This window comes from Manis pentadactyla, chromosome 16 (genome assembly GCF_030020395.1).
Source record: "Manis pentadactyla isolate mManPen7 chromosome 16, mManPen7.hap1, whole genome shotgun sequence".
Lineage (NCBI taxonomy): Eukaryota > Metazoa > Chordata > Mammalia > Pholidota > Manidae > Manis > Manis pentadactyla.
Genome location: NC_080034.1, coordinates 5,599,532 through 5,616,131, shown reverse-complemented (window position 1 = coordinate 5,616,131; position 16,600 = coordinate 5,599,532). Strand labels below are relative to the sequence as shown.

The 16,600-nt window shown below is 45.6% G+C and overlaps 1 protein-coding gene across 1 annotated transcript in view; it reads right to left on the bottom strand.

Annotated features, from left to right (window-relative positions):
• Nucleotides 1–16,600, bottom strand: part of IMPG1 (interphotoreceptor matrix proteoglycan 1) — a 122,245-nt gene that overhangs the window by 38,055 nt on the left and 67,590 nt on the right. The window contains 7 exon segments of the mRNA XM_057494270.1: nucleotides 3,529–3,681; nucleotides 5,043–5,122; nucleotides 5,742–5,782; nucleotides 9,450–9,478; nucleotides 9,741–9,904; nucleotides 14,007–14,174; nucleotides 14,177–14,236. Coding sequence (XP_057350253.1) covers nucleotides 3,529–3,681; nucleotides 5,043–5,122; nucleotides 5,742–5,782; nucleotides 9,450–9,478; nucleotides 9,741–9,904; nucleotides 14,007–14,174; nucleotides 14,177–14,236 — 695 coding nt within the window.

Sequence of the window (16,600 nt, the reverse complement as noted above, 5' to 3'; positions counted from 1 at the left end):
AGCAGACCGATTCACCTTCTAAATTCTCTTTTCTTACACCAATGTTAACAACAGTTTTTGTCCCCCGAGTGTCTGGTGAGCTGCTGTGGTGAAGACAGCTCAGCTTCTGGGGGGATAAGGAGACAGCTGGACAGGTCTGCGTTTAAATACTGGTTCTGCTACTTCCTGTTGGAAGACGGTGAGCTTATTGCTCATTCTTTCTGAATCTCGGCCTCCTTCGCCCAAGTGGGGAAACAGTACCTGTAGCCTAAGGTTGCTGCAAGGAGTGACTCGTCGGTGCCTGGCACGCAGTGGGCAGGTGGGCAGAGCATGGGCGATATTGTGTATGTATTTGCTTCTCCGTCTCTCCTGCGGGATTACTAGCTTCTCCATAGCCTGATTTTCTTTTACTTCCTTGGTGCCGCAGAGCATGGAGCCAGGCCAGGCCCTGCAAGCTTTCAGGCAGCTGTTTCTGAAAGACTCAGTGGGAGGAAGGGCAGGAAGAGCGTCCCCCTCGGGGCCGGGGCCGGGGGCCTGGGCGCCTCCATGGCCACCCCAGCACGGGCTTGCTGAGGAGGCTGGGAGGGGAGGTCCCCGGAGCAGCCCTTCATTCTGGGAGCAAGTGGGACGGAGCCGTGTGCGCGCTTCGGGTCTGCTCCGGCTCCCGGGACACACCGCCCTGGGGCCTGAGGCACTTGCCATGCTCTCCGGTAACAGTGTCTGGGACTCAAGGTCAAAGTGTGCGCTGCAGTTTCTGGAGCAGAAGACTCAGACCTTGCATGGCTCTCTTTCCTGTCCCGGGTACCAGAGATGCTATGACGGACGGGAAACAGCCAGGGCTGCACAGACCTGCTTCGGCAGGAGCCCACCGCTGCAGAACGGGCTGCAGGGGTCACCGCTGGGTGGACCTCCCCCCGCTCACCCCGCAAGCAGCCCCACAGCAGCTCCAGGGGAGATTTATCACTGGTGTCCATGTCTTCTTCGTGAACCTCTCTGTGCTTGATTAAGAACCAACCTGCTTAGAAGGGAGCAGAAGTCACCCAGGGAGGGGATGACAAAGGCCTGCAGCTAATCCTGCTAAATAATCTTCCGCGACCTTCCAGTCATGGAGCACTAGCCACTAAATTGCTAACTAAGTGCCCAGTTAACCTTATTAATAATGCTAAATGCACAGAGGCCTCCCTGGTTTTGCTGGAATGTGTGGTAACAGGGCTATGAAAGGGCAGCCGTTGGAGATTTCATGAACGTTTGCACAGGAGAAAGCTAAGCATGCCTTTTGTCGCTTGTATTCAATTGCTCATTAGGTTTATGGTGGAAATGAAATTGCAGCAAAGCCCTGTCCATTAGCTCCTGATCAGGCCCGGGTGGCTGTGCCAGTGTGAGGGCTGGGCTGAGGGGCTGCACGGTTCCCCTGCGGCAGGCTGCTAGGGGGGCCCAGCCGCTCCGGGGCCTGAGGAGGGAACGCATGCTCTGGGGGGGCTCCATCCGAGGGGCACCGGAGCCCCTGCAAAGGGAAGCAGTGGGGCTGGGGGATGGGCGGGTCTCTGCAAGAAGACCCAGCAAGGCGCACGCCTGTTTGGCTGCTGCGTGTTTCAGAGTCTAGATGGGTCAAGGTCATTTGACGAGGATACAGAAATCCTTCCCCATCAATTCTTATTTGGGAACATAGGAAGTAAAGCCTAGCGGCTGAGGGCAGGGATCCTGGTGCCCGGCTGCCTGAGTGTGAATCTTGGCTCTGCTGGCTAATAGGGGTGACATCGCTGGGTGTATTAATTAACCTCCCTCGGCCTCGGTATCCTCACATGTATAAAAGGGAAATAATACTGTTCAACTTACAGGTTTTGTGACAGATGAAACGGGTCAATATGTACAAGACATTAAGAACAGAGCTACTATGTCTATGCACAGCATTTTAGACTTGGAAAGAGACTGAGGTTGTTTTCATTCTAAATGTGGGACCTAGGTTTAGGCACGTGAGCCCCATGTTTTCATGGCTTATTCTTGGCAGAAATAAGACTAGAACTCAGATTTTAAAATTATACCTTATTTGCATTATTCTACATCAGGTTGTTTTAGGCACTTAGAAAAAGAACAACAACAGGTTAGTGAATCCAGTCTATGACCAGTCATCCTCTTGAAGATACTCTGACTTTACTAAGGACTTGCTGAAAAGAATATTTCAAAGAACAAATAGAAAAGTTAACAGACCAATCTTAATTCATTCTATCTAATAATCCAGGTCTAAGTGCTTCTCTGTTCGGTCGGTAAACAGCCCACACTGATGCTTTCTCTTTGAAGTTTGCAGTAATGATTCCTTACGTTTTACTGACTGACTGCGGATGCAGGGGGAGGTGGAGGTCAAGGATGCTTCACTGACTCGTCTCCTCTCCAGCTGAGAGGAGGTAAGCATGGAATCTGCCACGTGTGAGAAGTAGGGTCCCATTTGCTCCCTGGAGGTGCTGAGTTCGGTGCTTGGGCAGCCAAGCAGTCCAGAAATGTGGCTGTGATCACATAATCTCATGGATGCTTCCATTTCAGTTGCATTTCTAGGAATAATTACTGAGCAGTGACTCTCAAGCTCTGTGATAGCAGGAAGGCTGCAGACAGGAGAGGAAAGGTTCCTGCCCTTGAGGGGAAGCTCAGAGCCTGGGAGCATCTGAGGAGGGCTGGCGGGAGACACGGAAGGTCATTCACAGGAACAGACAGTCTCAAGAGGGGGGAGGCGTGGCGCAGTGACAGCAGTGGAGAAGCGGCGCTGAACCCAGAACGGGGAGAGAGAACTTACCATGGCGACGTGCATACACGGGGACTCAGGCAAGGGCATCCCCCACAGAGGAGGCAGGCGTGAAGGTGAGAGGTTTGTAAGCAGTCTGCCTTTCTGCAAAGCAGAGTGGGAAGGTGGGGGACAGCGGGGAAGGTGTTGGGTTGAGGTGAGCTTGGAGAAGAAGGCGGGTCTTCTGACCGATGCCTCGTCCAGCACAGCTGTTTGGATTTTCCCTGCTGGGAACGAGGAGGCTTTTCATTCAATCAGGGGAAGGCAGATGCGGTGATGGTGAGGGCTGCAAGAGGCTCTTGGGACAGCTCTCTATCTGGGGGACGGCAGGGCCAACATCAATGCCTTACACTTGTCACCCATGAGAAACGCTGTGTCTTTAAATTGCATCAAACTGTGAAAATGGAAATGTTACGTAAGACAAAGTATCATGGATTAAAGATTCATGTTTGAGCTCAGCACGTGCCCTCGTTGGCACCCACGTGGACATTTCAGATGTGGGGTCCTTTCCTTAGCAGCAGCTTTCAGTCAAACATGATTTTGAATCCTACTAATGTTTGAAGGGAATCTGAATGTACTAAGATGGAAAACTTACCTGGAGATGCATTTGCTCTAATGTTTTGAGACCCATGGTGGTTTTTGATGTCTTTCTAATGGTTAAAAATGAACACCTGGGGTCAAGAAGCTGGGGGTCTGTTAAGCCAAAGGGCTCTGTCCCGCCGGCTCCCAGAGGCTGGGCCACGCTCGGCCCTGGTGCGCAGGGTGGCCTCGTGCACCTGCAGCCGGGAGGGGGCCGCTAGCTCGGGCGCAGATGGGCGCAGGGAGTCAGCGAGCTCCGCCCTGACCCTCGGGGTCGCCAGAGGGAGGCTCAGCTCCGCCCTCTGCCCCTGTGGGCCCTTGGCTACCTGGGTGGATTCTTCTTCTCTTTCCTGAAGAAAAGAAAGGTCTCCTATTAACATAAACCCCAGCAAATGGTTATATTATATAATATATATTCACATTGTCTAACCAAGGAAAAGCTCAAGGTCTTTTAGAATAAAAGTCCTATTGACTAGAAGTGGCATCTGACTTCATCCAGAGATGAAGTGCCAACCTCCAGGGGTAACTGCTCGGAGTCCTCGAGGACGCTACCACTTTATGACTGCGCACTCCTCCCGAACGCGCTACACACACACATCCCCCCCCCCCAGTTACACACACACACACACACCCCAAACGTCCCCAACACCCCCAACACAGGCATGCCTTTTTATTCCTTAGCAATAGCTCACGGTTCATTTAAAATAATATGTCCACTGGCGTAGGGTAGAAATCCTTCCCTCCTCTAAACTTCTACAGCAGTAAATAACATCTGAGCCGCTCATCTGTACCTGTGACAGAGTCTTCCTACAATATGCTCAGCTTGTCGCCCCGTGTAGTCTCCTCGAACCCAGCATGCCTCCCACTTGATTGAAACTCCCTAAGAGCACCAGGCCACTTAGGCACCAAACTCTCAGTGACTATACATGACAAGGGGTCGCATCCTTCGCAACCTGTCCTGGCCTTTATCACCTGGTCCCAGTCTGTACATCTGCCACCTGCAGTCATAACACTTAAGCCATTGGGTTGTACTTTATAAATATAAATATAAATTTCTTGAAGCAGGAACTGTGTCTTGTTCATTGTAGGATCTTTGGGGTAGAGCCCAAGGCCTGGAAAGCACTGGATTTTATCAAGGTGCAGATGGTAAAAGGGTGTCAGGGGAGGCTGTGCCCCTTCTGCCCTGCACACCCCTTCAGCGGGGAGAGAGCGGCCAGTCCTCTCTCTGTCTGCAGGCACCATTTTTACCTTTCCCCACTAACTCGTGGCATTCAGATCATTTTGATATTTACCTGACCTATTCGTGCTGGGCATGACTGAGAACAAAGCTTGGACCCTAGTCAGCATGTGATCAGACTTCCATGCAGAGAGAATTTGATGTCTTGATTCATTCATTCTCATGCCCAGTGGGCACCTGCTGTGTGTGAGGTTCTGTTAAGCTCTGGTGGTGAGAGGGTCCCTGCCGTCCTGGACCTTATGATTAAGTTGCTTGTTGAGATTCCTTCCACCTTGTCATAGCCTGCAGTCTGCTTGGCCCTCTGTCCCTAGGAAGAAGGGAGAGTACTGACGAGAACGGCCACTGCCTCTTACCTGGGATGATGAAGCCGCTCTGCTAACAAAGCTGAACAGCCAGCACATCCTCTCTCCTTCCTGTTTCCTTAACTAAACAAACCAGGCGCCAAGGAGCTGGGCTGATCTCGGAGCTTCTTACTGTTGTGGGCATCCTGGGGTCCCCGAGGGGCGTGTGGTCCTGAGGCAGAAGGAGGGGCCCTAGCGAGACGCTGCTAAGACCTGTGTGAACCAAAAAATCACAGGCACAGAAATGAGACTGGAGGGCGGGGGGAGTTTTAAATCAGAACAAGGTCAAAACTTCACATGATTTTTCTGTTCTTCTGGAATTTTCAGATGTCCGGTGCATTCTGAGTTTCTTGGAGGTCACATGAGTATGTCCTTGCATTAACTGCTACTTTTGATCCCAGGGGAATTCTTCATTCCTTCTTCCTAGGAGCCGAGTGTGGCGCTCTCCCAGACATGTTACACAGTTGAATGCTTTTGTCTAATGAGAGCCTGTTAATTTTTCTTTCCATGACTATATAAAGGATATATAGGCAGATATTGACCTTAAGTTTTTTTGTTTGAAAAGATTGGTAACGACTGCCTCCGAGTTGCATGATAATGGGTGATTCGTTTTACCATTATTCTTTTCCAGGTTTTTCAGATTGTATACAGTGAATTTAAATTATTTTAAAAGGTTAGAATCCAAGTTATTTTCAATAAAGTCCATTATGAACTTTGTCAACTTCAATTAAGAATTGCTTTTTAAATAAAATGCTTTCATGATGATTTGAATTGAGGTTCATAAGCAGAAGGAATGAGATCTCAGCTTACCTGAGGAAAACAGCGATCTCACCAGGCTCCCCTAATATCTCCTCTGTAGATGTTTCATCTTTTCTATTAGCACAACAGAAAAGAAAGAAGAGGTGGTGAAAAGGGGCTTGATGACAACAGGGGAACGGCATCTACATCTCCTGCATTTGATAGACATTAGAATTAGAGAGAAAGTATGCTTTAAAACTGGGTTTACCTATTTTTTCATCACAGAAGTAATCTTCAGATATCTTTTTGTTGAAGAAAATTCAAACAGTCCCCCAAAACAGTTATATTTGACTCCAGGGTTTTTCTTAAGCATTTAGGTTTTGTTGGGGGGGGCTGGGAGCATCTCCTTTATAAACAACACTGGTGTTTGGGACCTGATGTTTTATTGTCTCCTTGTGTTTACACTGTGCCTTTCAAAGCTAATTGATAACAAGACCTATGACTGAAATATTCCTGCTAAAATCTCAGATCCTCAGACCTGCAGATCCAGAGAGTCATGAAGTTTGTCTACTAAAGTAGGTCTTGTGGTTACAGTAATATGAGAGAGGCGCTTCTGAATAATGCAGGTGCAACAAATCCCTATTCTGGACACAACCATTGCCTGCAGTGACGACCAGCCAGGGAGTTGTGGGTAGTTCACCGTGCCAGGCAGTGGGCGATGCCTCAGAGTAGGCTGTGGTTATAGAGTCACTTGCACGCAATGTCGGCCCATCCTTCAAGCTTTATTTAGAAAGGAGCAGCAGAAGAGGTTTCTTTTGAAGCTCACTGAAAGGTCTGTTACTGTAGCTATCAGGTCTCAAAGCATCGTGTCCGTGTTAGTACGAGATCGCCAGCCAGTGTATGTGGACCAGTTTTCTGTGGCTCGTGATGGGGACACCAACGGCAACAGCTAGATGCTCTTTTACTGTAGAATCACCCAGGCTGCCTCTAGGGACCATCTACATATTCCTACACCCCCAGTGCTGCTGAAGCACTTGATGGGGTAACGCACAAAGTATTACCCGTCAGCCCGGCCCAGGTTCCGGGCAAACAGGATGCAGGTCTGCTGTGCACGTGCGGGACTGCCATGGTGTGCACAAGCCAGATGTAAACCCAGACCACGTGGGGGAATTCACAAGTGGGTGCTGTTGTTCATTCTGGCCGGTGTTATGCTGCGTCCTTAACACATCATTTTTATGGAGGTCATTTTTAGTAAGCCCAAGCACACCAAACAACAGAACCTTTATAATTTAGATAACTGTTTTCACTTCCTAGATCTTTGTTCCTAGATCTCCTTTCTCCTGTTGGAATCTAGGTAACCTTTTTTACCTTGCTGTGAAAAAAAAGTAACCAAGAAAAGAAGCTGTCAAAATGCTGGCTATTGCATCAGGCAAAGGTCAACAGCCTGGTTTGTGGACCCTGCGTGTTGGACGCTGTTTCTCCTTTGCATCCAGTGTCACCCTGCCACTTTGTGGGCCACCTAGACCATCACTAAGGAGCTATAATTTGGGAAGCTGGGCCAGTGGCCTCTTCTACTGACTTTTAAAGTCATTTTAAACTGGCAGATTTATGGGCTAGTCAGGTGAGAAAGCTTTCTGTTCTTTCTTCTTGGAGAGGTTTGAAATAAAAGAGAGTTTTCTTTTTGTTTTTTTAAACAACCTGGTAATCAAAGCTAATGAAACTGTCTCTTGCACCTTCTTTCTCTCTAGCGATGTTGGGAGGCACAGGAATGGAAGGAATAATTCTATTTCTTTCTCTTTCTGCCTTGGGTAGTCATTCCTGTAATTTTTAATATTGTTCTATCAAATCTTGGTATATTCTGTTGAATTTTTTCTTATGGGTGGTCTCCGCTTTGCTTTCTCAATCCTTTCTTGAGAATGGAGGACTGCGTGTCATCCTATATTTAAATTAGAAGAGCAAATATCTCTGTGTTTCATCAAAGTTCATACTCTAGACCTAAGATTTTCCTAAGTCACATTACTTCTGGCAATAACTTTTTAAAATCTGTAGAAGAGTGGCTCATAGATGTATCAATTGGTGATATATGAGAACTTTGCTTAATTCTGGAGAAATGTAAAATAGTTCCTGTCCTTGAGGGCAACATGCTCACAGGGAAGTGGGCTAAAGCAAAGAGTCTTCCGTTAGGATGTAAGGGACTGCAAGGTTCAAAGCAGAGAGAGATGGCTGCAGGCTCAGGTAGGCAGTCAGACATCAGGGCATGCAGGCGGGACGCTGCCAGAGCATGAACACAGAGCAGGCTTTGGACAGGTGAGAGGAGCAGGCAGGTTCTTCTGGGCAAGGGGGAAAGGCCTGGTCAGCGTGCAGGATGGACAGCGTGTGGTCTGCTTGTGGAGGGGAGGTGGCGAGGTGTCAGTGTGGGACTGTGAGTGATGGGGCAGAGGTGGAAGGGCCCGGAACAAAGGCTTGACTAATTAGCCTGGCCTGACCTCAGTGAAGGTCCCGGCAGGAAGTGGGTGGCGCCCTCATGGGGGGGCAATCTGAGCAAAGTTAAATATGGGGATTGCTTACTAGTTTATGGGAGAAGTATAAGAACAATCACAAAGAGGGGTGTGGTATCCGGGGGCTGGTTCCTGGGTACCACAGCCACCCCAGTCCAGGAGGGGAGAGTGGGTGGGGCTGGTGCCTTGACCACAGGCAGACAAACCTCTGTGGCAAGGGCTGACTGACAGGTGCAGGCTTCGCCGCTGTGGGTGAGGGGAGTGAACCGATTCACTCATCCCATTCTCTTCCCTCCCTCTGATCTCCGCTGCCCACTGGCTGGCTCTGCCCAGAACTCAGGGGGCAAGGGATGTGAGTGATTCAGTCCTTCAGGCTCACCTCTGCACAGAGTGAGTGGGGACAGGGGACTCAGGTATTCAGAAGGGTGAGAGGAAGACGCAGGAATCTTTTGAGAGCCATTGAACAGGGCTCCAGGTAAGAAAAGGAGTATTCCAGACTTATTGATCCTGACAGGATTTATGCAAGCTAAGGGGAGGAAGGGGGTTAGAGGCAAGGAAATCTGATCGAGAGATCAGATTGACATCTTTCAGTGTAAACTAATAAGGTCTGAGACCAGGTTGTTGGCAAAGGGAATAGGAAGAAAATAACAAATGTGAAAAGCATTATAAAGAACTGTTAGTAATTCATACTACCAAATCTGTGTCTCTCTTTTTAGAGATTTCAGATTTAGATTTCTAAATGTTATAAAATGTGTGTAATTTCTGAGTTTAGAATTTGGCAACAAAATCTCTCTTCTTTAATCGTTTTACTTAATGTATTTTTCCCTTTTTTGCATCTTGATATGCTTATTTGATACTCAGTTCTTGTTTGAGGGCATAGCTCTGTGCTTCAGTAATTTACTAGAAATACCAACACTTCACAGCATACCAAACAAGAGTTCAAAATTCAGGCTGCTCTCTGTGCTAAATATTTTCCTGATGTGATTATAGTTTATCATAAGTTCTAAGAATCAAGCTATTTTAATTGCTTTATGACTTGTAAGTGAATATACACATTAGCTGCTTACAGCAATGAATTCACTTTCTCTGTAAGCATGCTGTGAACATCCATCTCATTCTTTAAGTTCTGTCCATTTCCCTTTTATATTCTCATTTGTCAGCACAATATATGCATAAATTGTCAGACAAACCTCTAGAGATCTCAGAGCTGACACAGTATCATAAAGGTACAATAGTTTAGTCTCGTTCTGTTATATGATCTTTGAAAAGTCAAGAGCATGAAACATTATATTTTGGGTACTTACCTCTCAGGGAAGGTTCTCTGTTTTATTCTCTGCAAAGAGATAAAAAGTAATTTTACCAGGGGATGATGACAACCAAAGAGCTGAAGTCTATTTTCATTACCTTTTCCCTTTAGTTTCACTTCAAGCTGTACAATGTCATTTTGCATGAATAAAATTCCTATTGGCCTGAGCAGGTATCTCCAAGCATTTCTGCAACTAACCCCGTGCTGTAGGGACAGTCCACAGGGGGCAGGGGCTGGAGGCCAGGGAGCTCTCTGGGCTGTGACCCAAACACACAGCGGTCAGGCTCACCTGCTGAAGAAGATCTAGGCGCTCCTGGGAGTTGCTGAAGTTTTTTCCAGTGTCAAAGAGGCAGGTGTCCTGTTGGCAGGTGCCGACCCAGTCCTGGTGTTCCCCTGGGTCAGGGATGTGGTCCAGAAAGATCCGGAATGCTTCCCACACTGCTTCCTGACATACTACAATGCAGTGCCATGAGGGTGGAAAGCAGCCCCATCCTAAGAACGTCCCTGACCCCACTCCCGCCATGCCTTGCAGCAAGCCAGCTCTCTCCTGGCTGGGTGCACATGCTCATTCATGGCTTGTGCAGATTAACTCATGTAAGAAGTAGCCACTGAGCCCCTGTACGGTGTTACAGGAAAAACAGAACGATGGCAGGGGACACGAGTGTGTGTGTGAGATTGCAGCTTAAAATAGGGTGATTGGGGAAGACCTCACTTTAAAGGGCACTTTTGAGGAGTTTGGGGAAAGGCCCCAAGGCTGCAGAACGCTCCAGGCATGGACAGGGCGGTCAGGAGGTCAGTGTGGCCAGAGCAAGGCTGAGAGTAGCTGAGGATGAAGGCAGAGAGGACAGATTGTGCGGGACCTTGAAGACCAGTAGTTTTCAAAGCGGGCCGTAGGCAGCTGGCTGCATTTAAAATTTCCCGAGGGACAGACAATCATACAGAGAATCAATTTCTAGGTCTCAACTCCCCAGCACGTTTCCTAAAATTGGTCTGCGGAAGGACCCAACTTTCTCAGTCACCTTCCCTTCGGTCACCGTCCTCCTCCCCATTCGTCCATCCCTGGTCTCCTTGTGGCACAGTGACCCTCAGCTGCCACACAAAGGGGCCACTTGGAGTGACGGTGCAGGAGGGAAGTGGACTTAGCCGAGGGGCAGCCTTTTTGCAACTAGGGTGGTTTCTGGTTCTTTGCTTTCAACATATTAGAAGGAGTCTTAATGGTGTCAGTAGCTAATAGATTATTAAAAATAATGATGACAGATTATGATGTGACAGATACAATGTCAGAGAAGCATAAAGAATAAGGACATTGCCTTAACAAAACTCCTTCTGTTCCTTCCTACTTATTTATGTAGCAAGTTTTCTCAGCATTTAAGTAAAACTAAGTAAAAGAATAGGTAAAAAAATGATGGTAAATTGAGCTGGAAAAAGATGACAGTGAGAGAAGTGAGGCAGAAACCTCCTTCTAAAACCACATAAAACACTAAAATACAGCAAATACAATGAACCCTGAAAGAGTGACCTGAAGACTGCTATAGAGGGCCTACATCTGGCAAGAGAGAACCCAGGCATATTTGGCCGTTAATGTATGATAAAGGAGCCATGGACATACAGTGGGGAAAAGGCAGCCTCTTCAACAGCTGGTGCTGGCAAAACTGGACAGCTACAGGCAAGAGGATGAAACTGGATCATTGTCTAACCCCATACACAAAAGTAAATTCGAAATGGATCAAAGACGTGAAGGTAACTCATGAAACCATAAAACTCGTAGAAGAAAACAGGCAAAAATCTCTTGAATATAAACATGAACAACTTTTTCCTGAGCGCATCTCATTGGGCAAGGAAAACAAAAGCAAAAATGAACAAATGGGACTACATCAAGCTAAAAAGCTTTTGCACAGCAAAGGACACCATCAGCAGAACAAAAATGCATCCTACAGTATGGGAGAATATATTTGTAAATGACATACCCAGCAAGGGGTTAACATCCAAAATATATAAAGAACTCACACACCTCAACACCCAAAAAAGCAAATAACCTGATTAAAAAACAGGCAGATGAACTGAACAGACACTTCACCAAAGAAGAAATTCAGATGGTCAACAGGCACATGAAAAGATGCTCTACATCGCTAATTATCAGGGAAATGCAAATTAAAACCACAATGAGATATCAGCTCACACCAGTTAGGATGGCCAACATCTAAAGACAAGGATCAACAAATGCTGGTGAGGATGCAGAGAAAGGGGAACCCTCCTACACTGTTGGTGGGAAGGTAAATTAATTCAACCATTGTGGAAAGTAATATGGAGGTTCCTCAAAAAACTAAAAATAGAAATACCATTTGACCCAGGAATTCCACTCCTAGGAGTTTACCCAAAGAGGTACCCATTAGTACCTACAAAGTTTCTGATCTGTCATTTAAAACTTAAAAAACTTTTGTCAAATTTATATCTATTTGTTTTAATCAATTATATGTTGAAAGTAATTATAAATGCAAGTGAATCCAAAAGAAACTTCTTTGTACATGAAAAGCTTACAGTAACAGAAAATAAATAAAAAATGTGATTTTACACATGTATTCGTGTTACTGAGGAGTATTTGAGGGCAACCAGTAACAGACTTTTGAGCATAAAATAAATTAAATAAGATAAGACTCTGAAGTGGGGAGTGGAATGGAAATGTGGGTATGGAGATAAAAGGAGCCATGTGACCCTCCTTGCTGTTCAGAAGTTTCCTTGCTGTTCAGTGGTTTCTGCCCTACATTTGAAAGATGTCAAGAGATAATTTTGTAAAAGCAACAACAGAAACGAGTTGCTCTGTCAACAGAACACTGCCTTTTAGTTGGGTCTATGTCTTGTTGATTTGCCAACCGATTTGTTAGACTTCAGAAACCCACGGTGATGGAGAGTGAAGTTCCTCATCACCCGGCGGTGGCCAGAAGTATATCGGACTGTCACGGCTCTGGGGAGAAAGCTGCTTTGTTCCGTCCAGGGAAGCAAGAACAAAAGAGAAGAACCTACTCAGGAATAAAGAGCCAAGGATAAAATTGAGAGCCAGGAGTTTGGTCGCAGCAGCAAATCGTCTATTTGACAAAGACCTGTGATGGGTCTGGAATGCTGCAAGGAATTAGAAGTTACATGAAAGCACTTAGCCATGGCTGTGCTCTTGTTCACTGCGATGCACACGCCGTCTGTTCGCACTTCCATCCGTGAGCGTGGAACATGGAATTTACCTGTGTTGTTATCTGATCAACGTGGAGGCACATTCAGGATGAATGCTTTGCATGCCACTGTCTTTTCTTTGTGTTCCCAAGGGTCTGTGTGCCTCCTGTATCACCAAGGTGTTTCCTGAGAACCTGCTGTGCTGGGCTGCAGAGTATTAATACAGTACACTCGGTGCCTACAGCGTCCTGACCACGATCCGGTACCTGGCATTTCTCTGCGGGCATGGCGCCTGTCAGAAAGTCAGTGTCCTTTTACTTCCAGATCAAAGGAGACATAGGCTTGATATTTTTGAGACTGTAATTATGCCTCCAAAACCCTGATGGGACTTCCCAGATTAATTCAACCCTTGTACATCTTACAGGTGTAAATACTCAAGCACTTAGTAGGATGTTTGTATCATGAAATGGGTTCTCAGTTGCCATAATGAGCATCACAGACTGGAATTGGACCCACTTGTTCTAGTCGGTGGGCTTGCAACAGAGCAGGGTGACTGCTGTTTTTGGAGTGGAAGCAAACATCTAATGTCAGGGTGGCATTCAGTAAATTTCCTTGACCTTCACATGCAGGATGAACTGAGCTTAGGCTTCAGCTAGATGAGATATTTTGCATTATTTGGAGCTACCTGGGGGATATAAAAGTAAAGATTCTTTTTCTGTTATTGTTTAAAGAAGAAACTGTAGGAATTTTTTTTCCACAGTGAGTGAATGACAAGGCCAGCCACCGATGGCTGTGTTGTGATGGGACTTAGGGAGCCCTGAGGGTGCTGGAAGGGTCCTCTTGTTAGGTGCAGGGGTAGGAACTGCCCTGCAGCTCTGCTGGAGGTCCAGCAGTTGTGCTGTGGATCCCGTCAGCACCCTTGCCTTACATCTTGGTAACCAGGGTTGATCTGGGACCCTTCCATGCTCAGAACTTCCCAAGCTTCAGACGTTCTTGCTGGATCAACAATAAACAACTTCAGCTTATCCAGAGGGGAGGGAGATCTGGTTGGTAGTGCTGCTTTGGAAAAATGAAATCTTAAGTCATAAATCAACTCGCTCAGATTCCTGACGTTGCAGTCACCCTGCACTTCTCGCTCCATCGTGACCACATTGAGATCTGACACTGGGCTTTGGCAAAAATAAAACAAAGAGGCAGACCCCAGATGCCCAGTCTTTCCGGTGACCTGGTAAGTGCCCCGACGGCTCTTTAGTGCATGGGACATCCTTTTAAAACCTAAAAGCGGATACCAGTTTTTATGACTGATGACATGAGGGATCTGAACATTCTGGGCTGAAGACAACCTGTGGATGAAGGAAGGGAAGGGCTGAGCAGGTTCCACCCCCTCCCTTACCTCTCCATCTGTAATAAGCTTGCAGACTGGCTAAAATCTGTCCTAAGGATACCTGCGGACAGATTTTAACCACAGTTGGGAAAAATGCTGATTTTTTTGCTTGATGCTTTGCCAAATGGAATATTTGCCTCATGGTTGACCTCTGCACATTTCTGCAGAACTTCCGGTTTCAGTTTGTGGGGTGTTGGCTGGGTCTTGAGTTCCAGAGGGGTGTACTTTCATGGAGACATCTGTCAAAGAAAGAAAGGAATATTTCAAGTAAATCAGCCTTGGGGATGGTAAGTTGCAGTCGCACCTCACAAGTGTGTGGGACACCGCAGTTTTCCCAGCATTTTTGTAGCTGAGCTTGATGCAAAGGTTAAATGAGTGGAACCCAGAGCTGTGCCGGCAGTTCACACACTGCTGGTGGGGTCAGTCTGTGATCTGCTTGGCGGTGGGTGGGGAGCACACACGCGGCAGGAATTCAGAGCCCCACCGAGATCCTATAAAAATAATTCCCCCGGTTCAGGAGGAAGCCAACTTCAGAAGCGGGGGTGCACTAATGAGATATTGGGGACAGGAATGTGGATTCGCTTATGGGACACATTAAATGATAAAATGATATGTGCCAGCTGCCCACTTTCCTTCTGGCCCAGTTGTGCTGGTTGCTGGAATTGGGGTGTCTTTCTCCCTGGGGTTCTGAGAGGTGCTATGTTTTTGGGGCACATTTATCTCATTAGAGTCTTACCATGTCTGAGGTACTCATACCAGAATCAGCTGGAGTTTAGCCCAAAATCTTTGTTTTCTGAACACGTTTGCTGCCTGGGATTCTAATATTGCAAACATGAAACACACTCCTTAGTTTTAGTGGTTGCATGTAAACCTGACTTGGGAGTATGTGAGATTCTTGAATAAAGAGAATTGCATGTATAGCATTGGTGTATATATTGCTACAAAAGAATGATATTTCACTACTCGAGGAGAACAGAACTGGAGCAGATGAAGCAGGGGCAGCTATAAAATTCTGCCTCTTAACCTTTCTGGTGTGTAAGGATTTATCATAGTTCCATGGAGAGGAGAGAGGTGAACTTGATTTTGAGCACCTGTGGGGCTGAAGTTAATAAAGTAAGGAATTGGGCAGCTAATTTCCATAGGTTTCAGGTTTCTAATCTAAAAGAGGTATAACAATAATTTCAACACTATGGTTTTAGATTAATGTTTGCATGTCATGTAGCTTTGTTTTGTTTTGTCTTAAGGATTAAGTGAGAAAATAGAGGTTGAAAATTTTGCTGAAGGCCTGGCACATTGTTAGATTTTATTATGATCTAGTCCCATTCTATTCTGAAGTTTAGGCTAGAATGAGGTTGGGAATAGGATTGCCTGGTTTAGCAAATAAGATATAGGGTACCCAGGCAAATCTGAATTTCAGATAAACAACTAATAATTTTTTCAGTGTAAGTATGTCCGATGAAGTATTTGGGGCATGTTAAATGTAAATGGACAAAATGTTCTGATAAAAGACAGAGATTGTTAGATCGCATTAAAAAAATCCCACTGTATGCTGTTTTAAAAGACACATATAAGTGAAAAGATATTGGAAGTTATTTTTTCACTTTCAACAGGGAAGTTGAAATTAAAAGAATGGAAAAAAATTCATAATATGCAAAGATTAACCAAAGGAAAGCCGGTATATCTACACTGTCACAAGAAGTCAGAGTTCTGCTGGTAAATGTTTGAGAACCAGCCCTTGGGGATGGATGGGAAAGCCTGTTTTGTAGCATTTGCTGACTTCCATGTGTTAATACTCCTCTGTGGCTGGTTTCAAGCTGCCAGTGTGACATCACCCGGCACTGAGCTGTGAAGAGACATGTGCAGTGAGTTCCTGTACATTATTATGAGCTGTTCTAGCTCACTCCTGGACAAAGTTCCCTATTTGGCAGGAAGTATTACAAAGATGAAGACAGTCACACCAAAGTGATAAAAGTTTAAAAGTCATCAGAAAGATGTAACAAGTTATAATTTTATGTACTTGAAACATAACCACAAAATATATAAAGCAAAAGTTGGCAGAACAATAAAGGAAGTAAAATCAACAATAATAGCAGGTAGATTTTAAGGCTCTTTCATGGTAATTGATAGGAAAAGGTTATAAAAATCAGTAAGGATGTAGAACATGTAAACACAATTAAACTTGACCTAATGGACATATATGAACATAATAAAATAAAAAAAATATTATGTAACATATTACATATAAAATATATCTTCTTTTCAGCACAGGGAAAACATCTACAAATATTGACTAATACTGAGCTGTAATACATGCACATGACGTCATCAGGCCACTAGAAGTGCATGCTAAAATTCAGTTTAAAAAACAATTGGAAAATCCACATGTTTGGAAATTTTATAAAATTCTTTAAAATAACCCATAAGTCAATAAAGAAATCAATATTAGCAATATTTTTATCAGATGATAAAAATACTATAATAAAACTTGGAATAGTGAAATCAGTATTTGAAAGGTTAATTTATCTCAAGAAAATGCATGTCCAGAGGCCACAGGTCAGGGAAAGCTTTGTGTTTTTGCAGATCTAACTCTAGGAGGTAAAGTA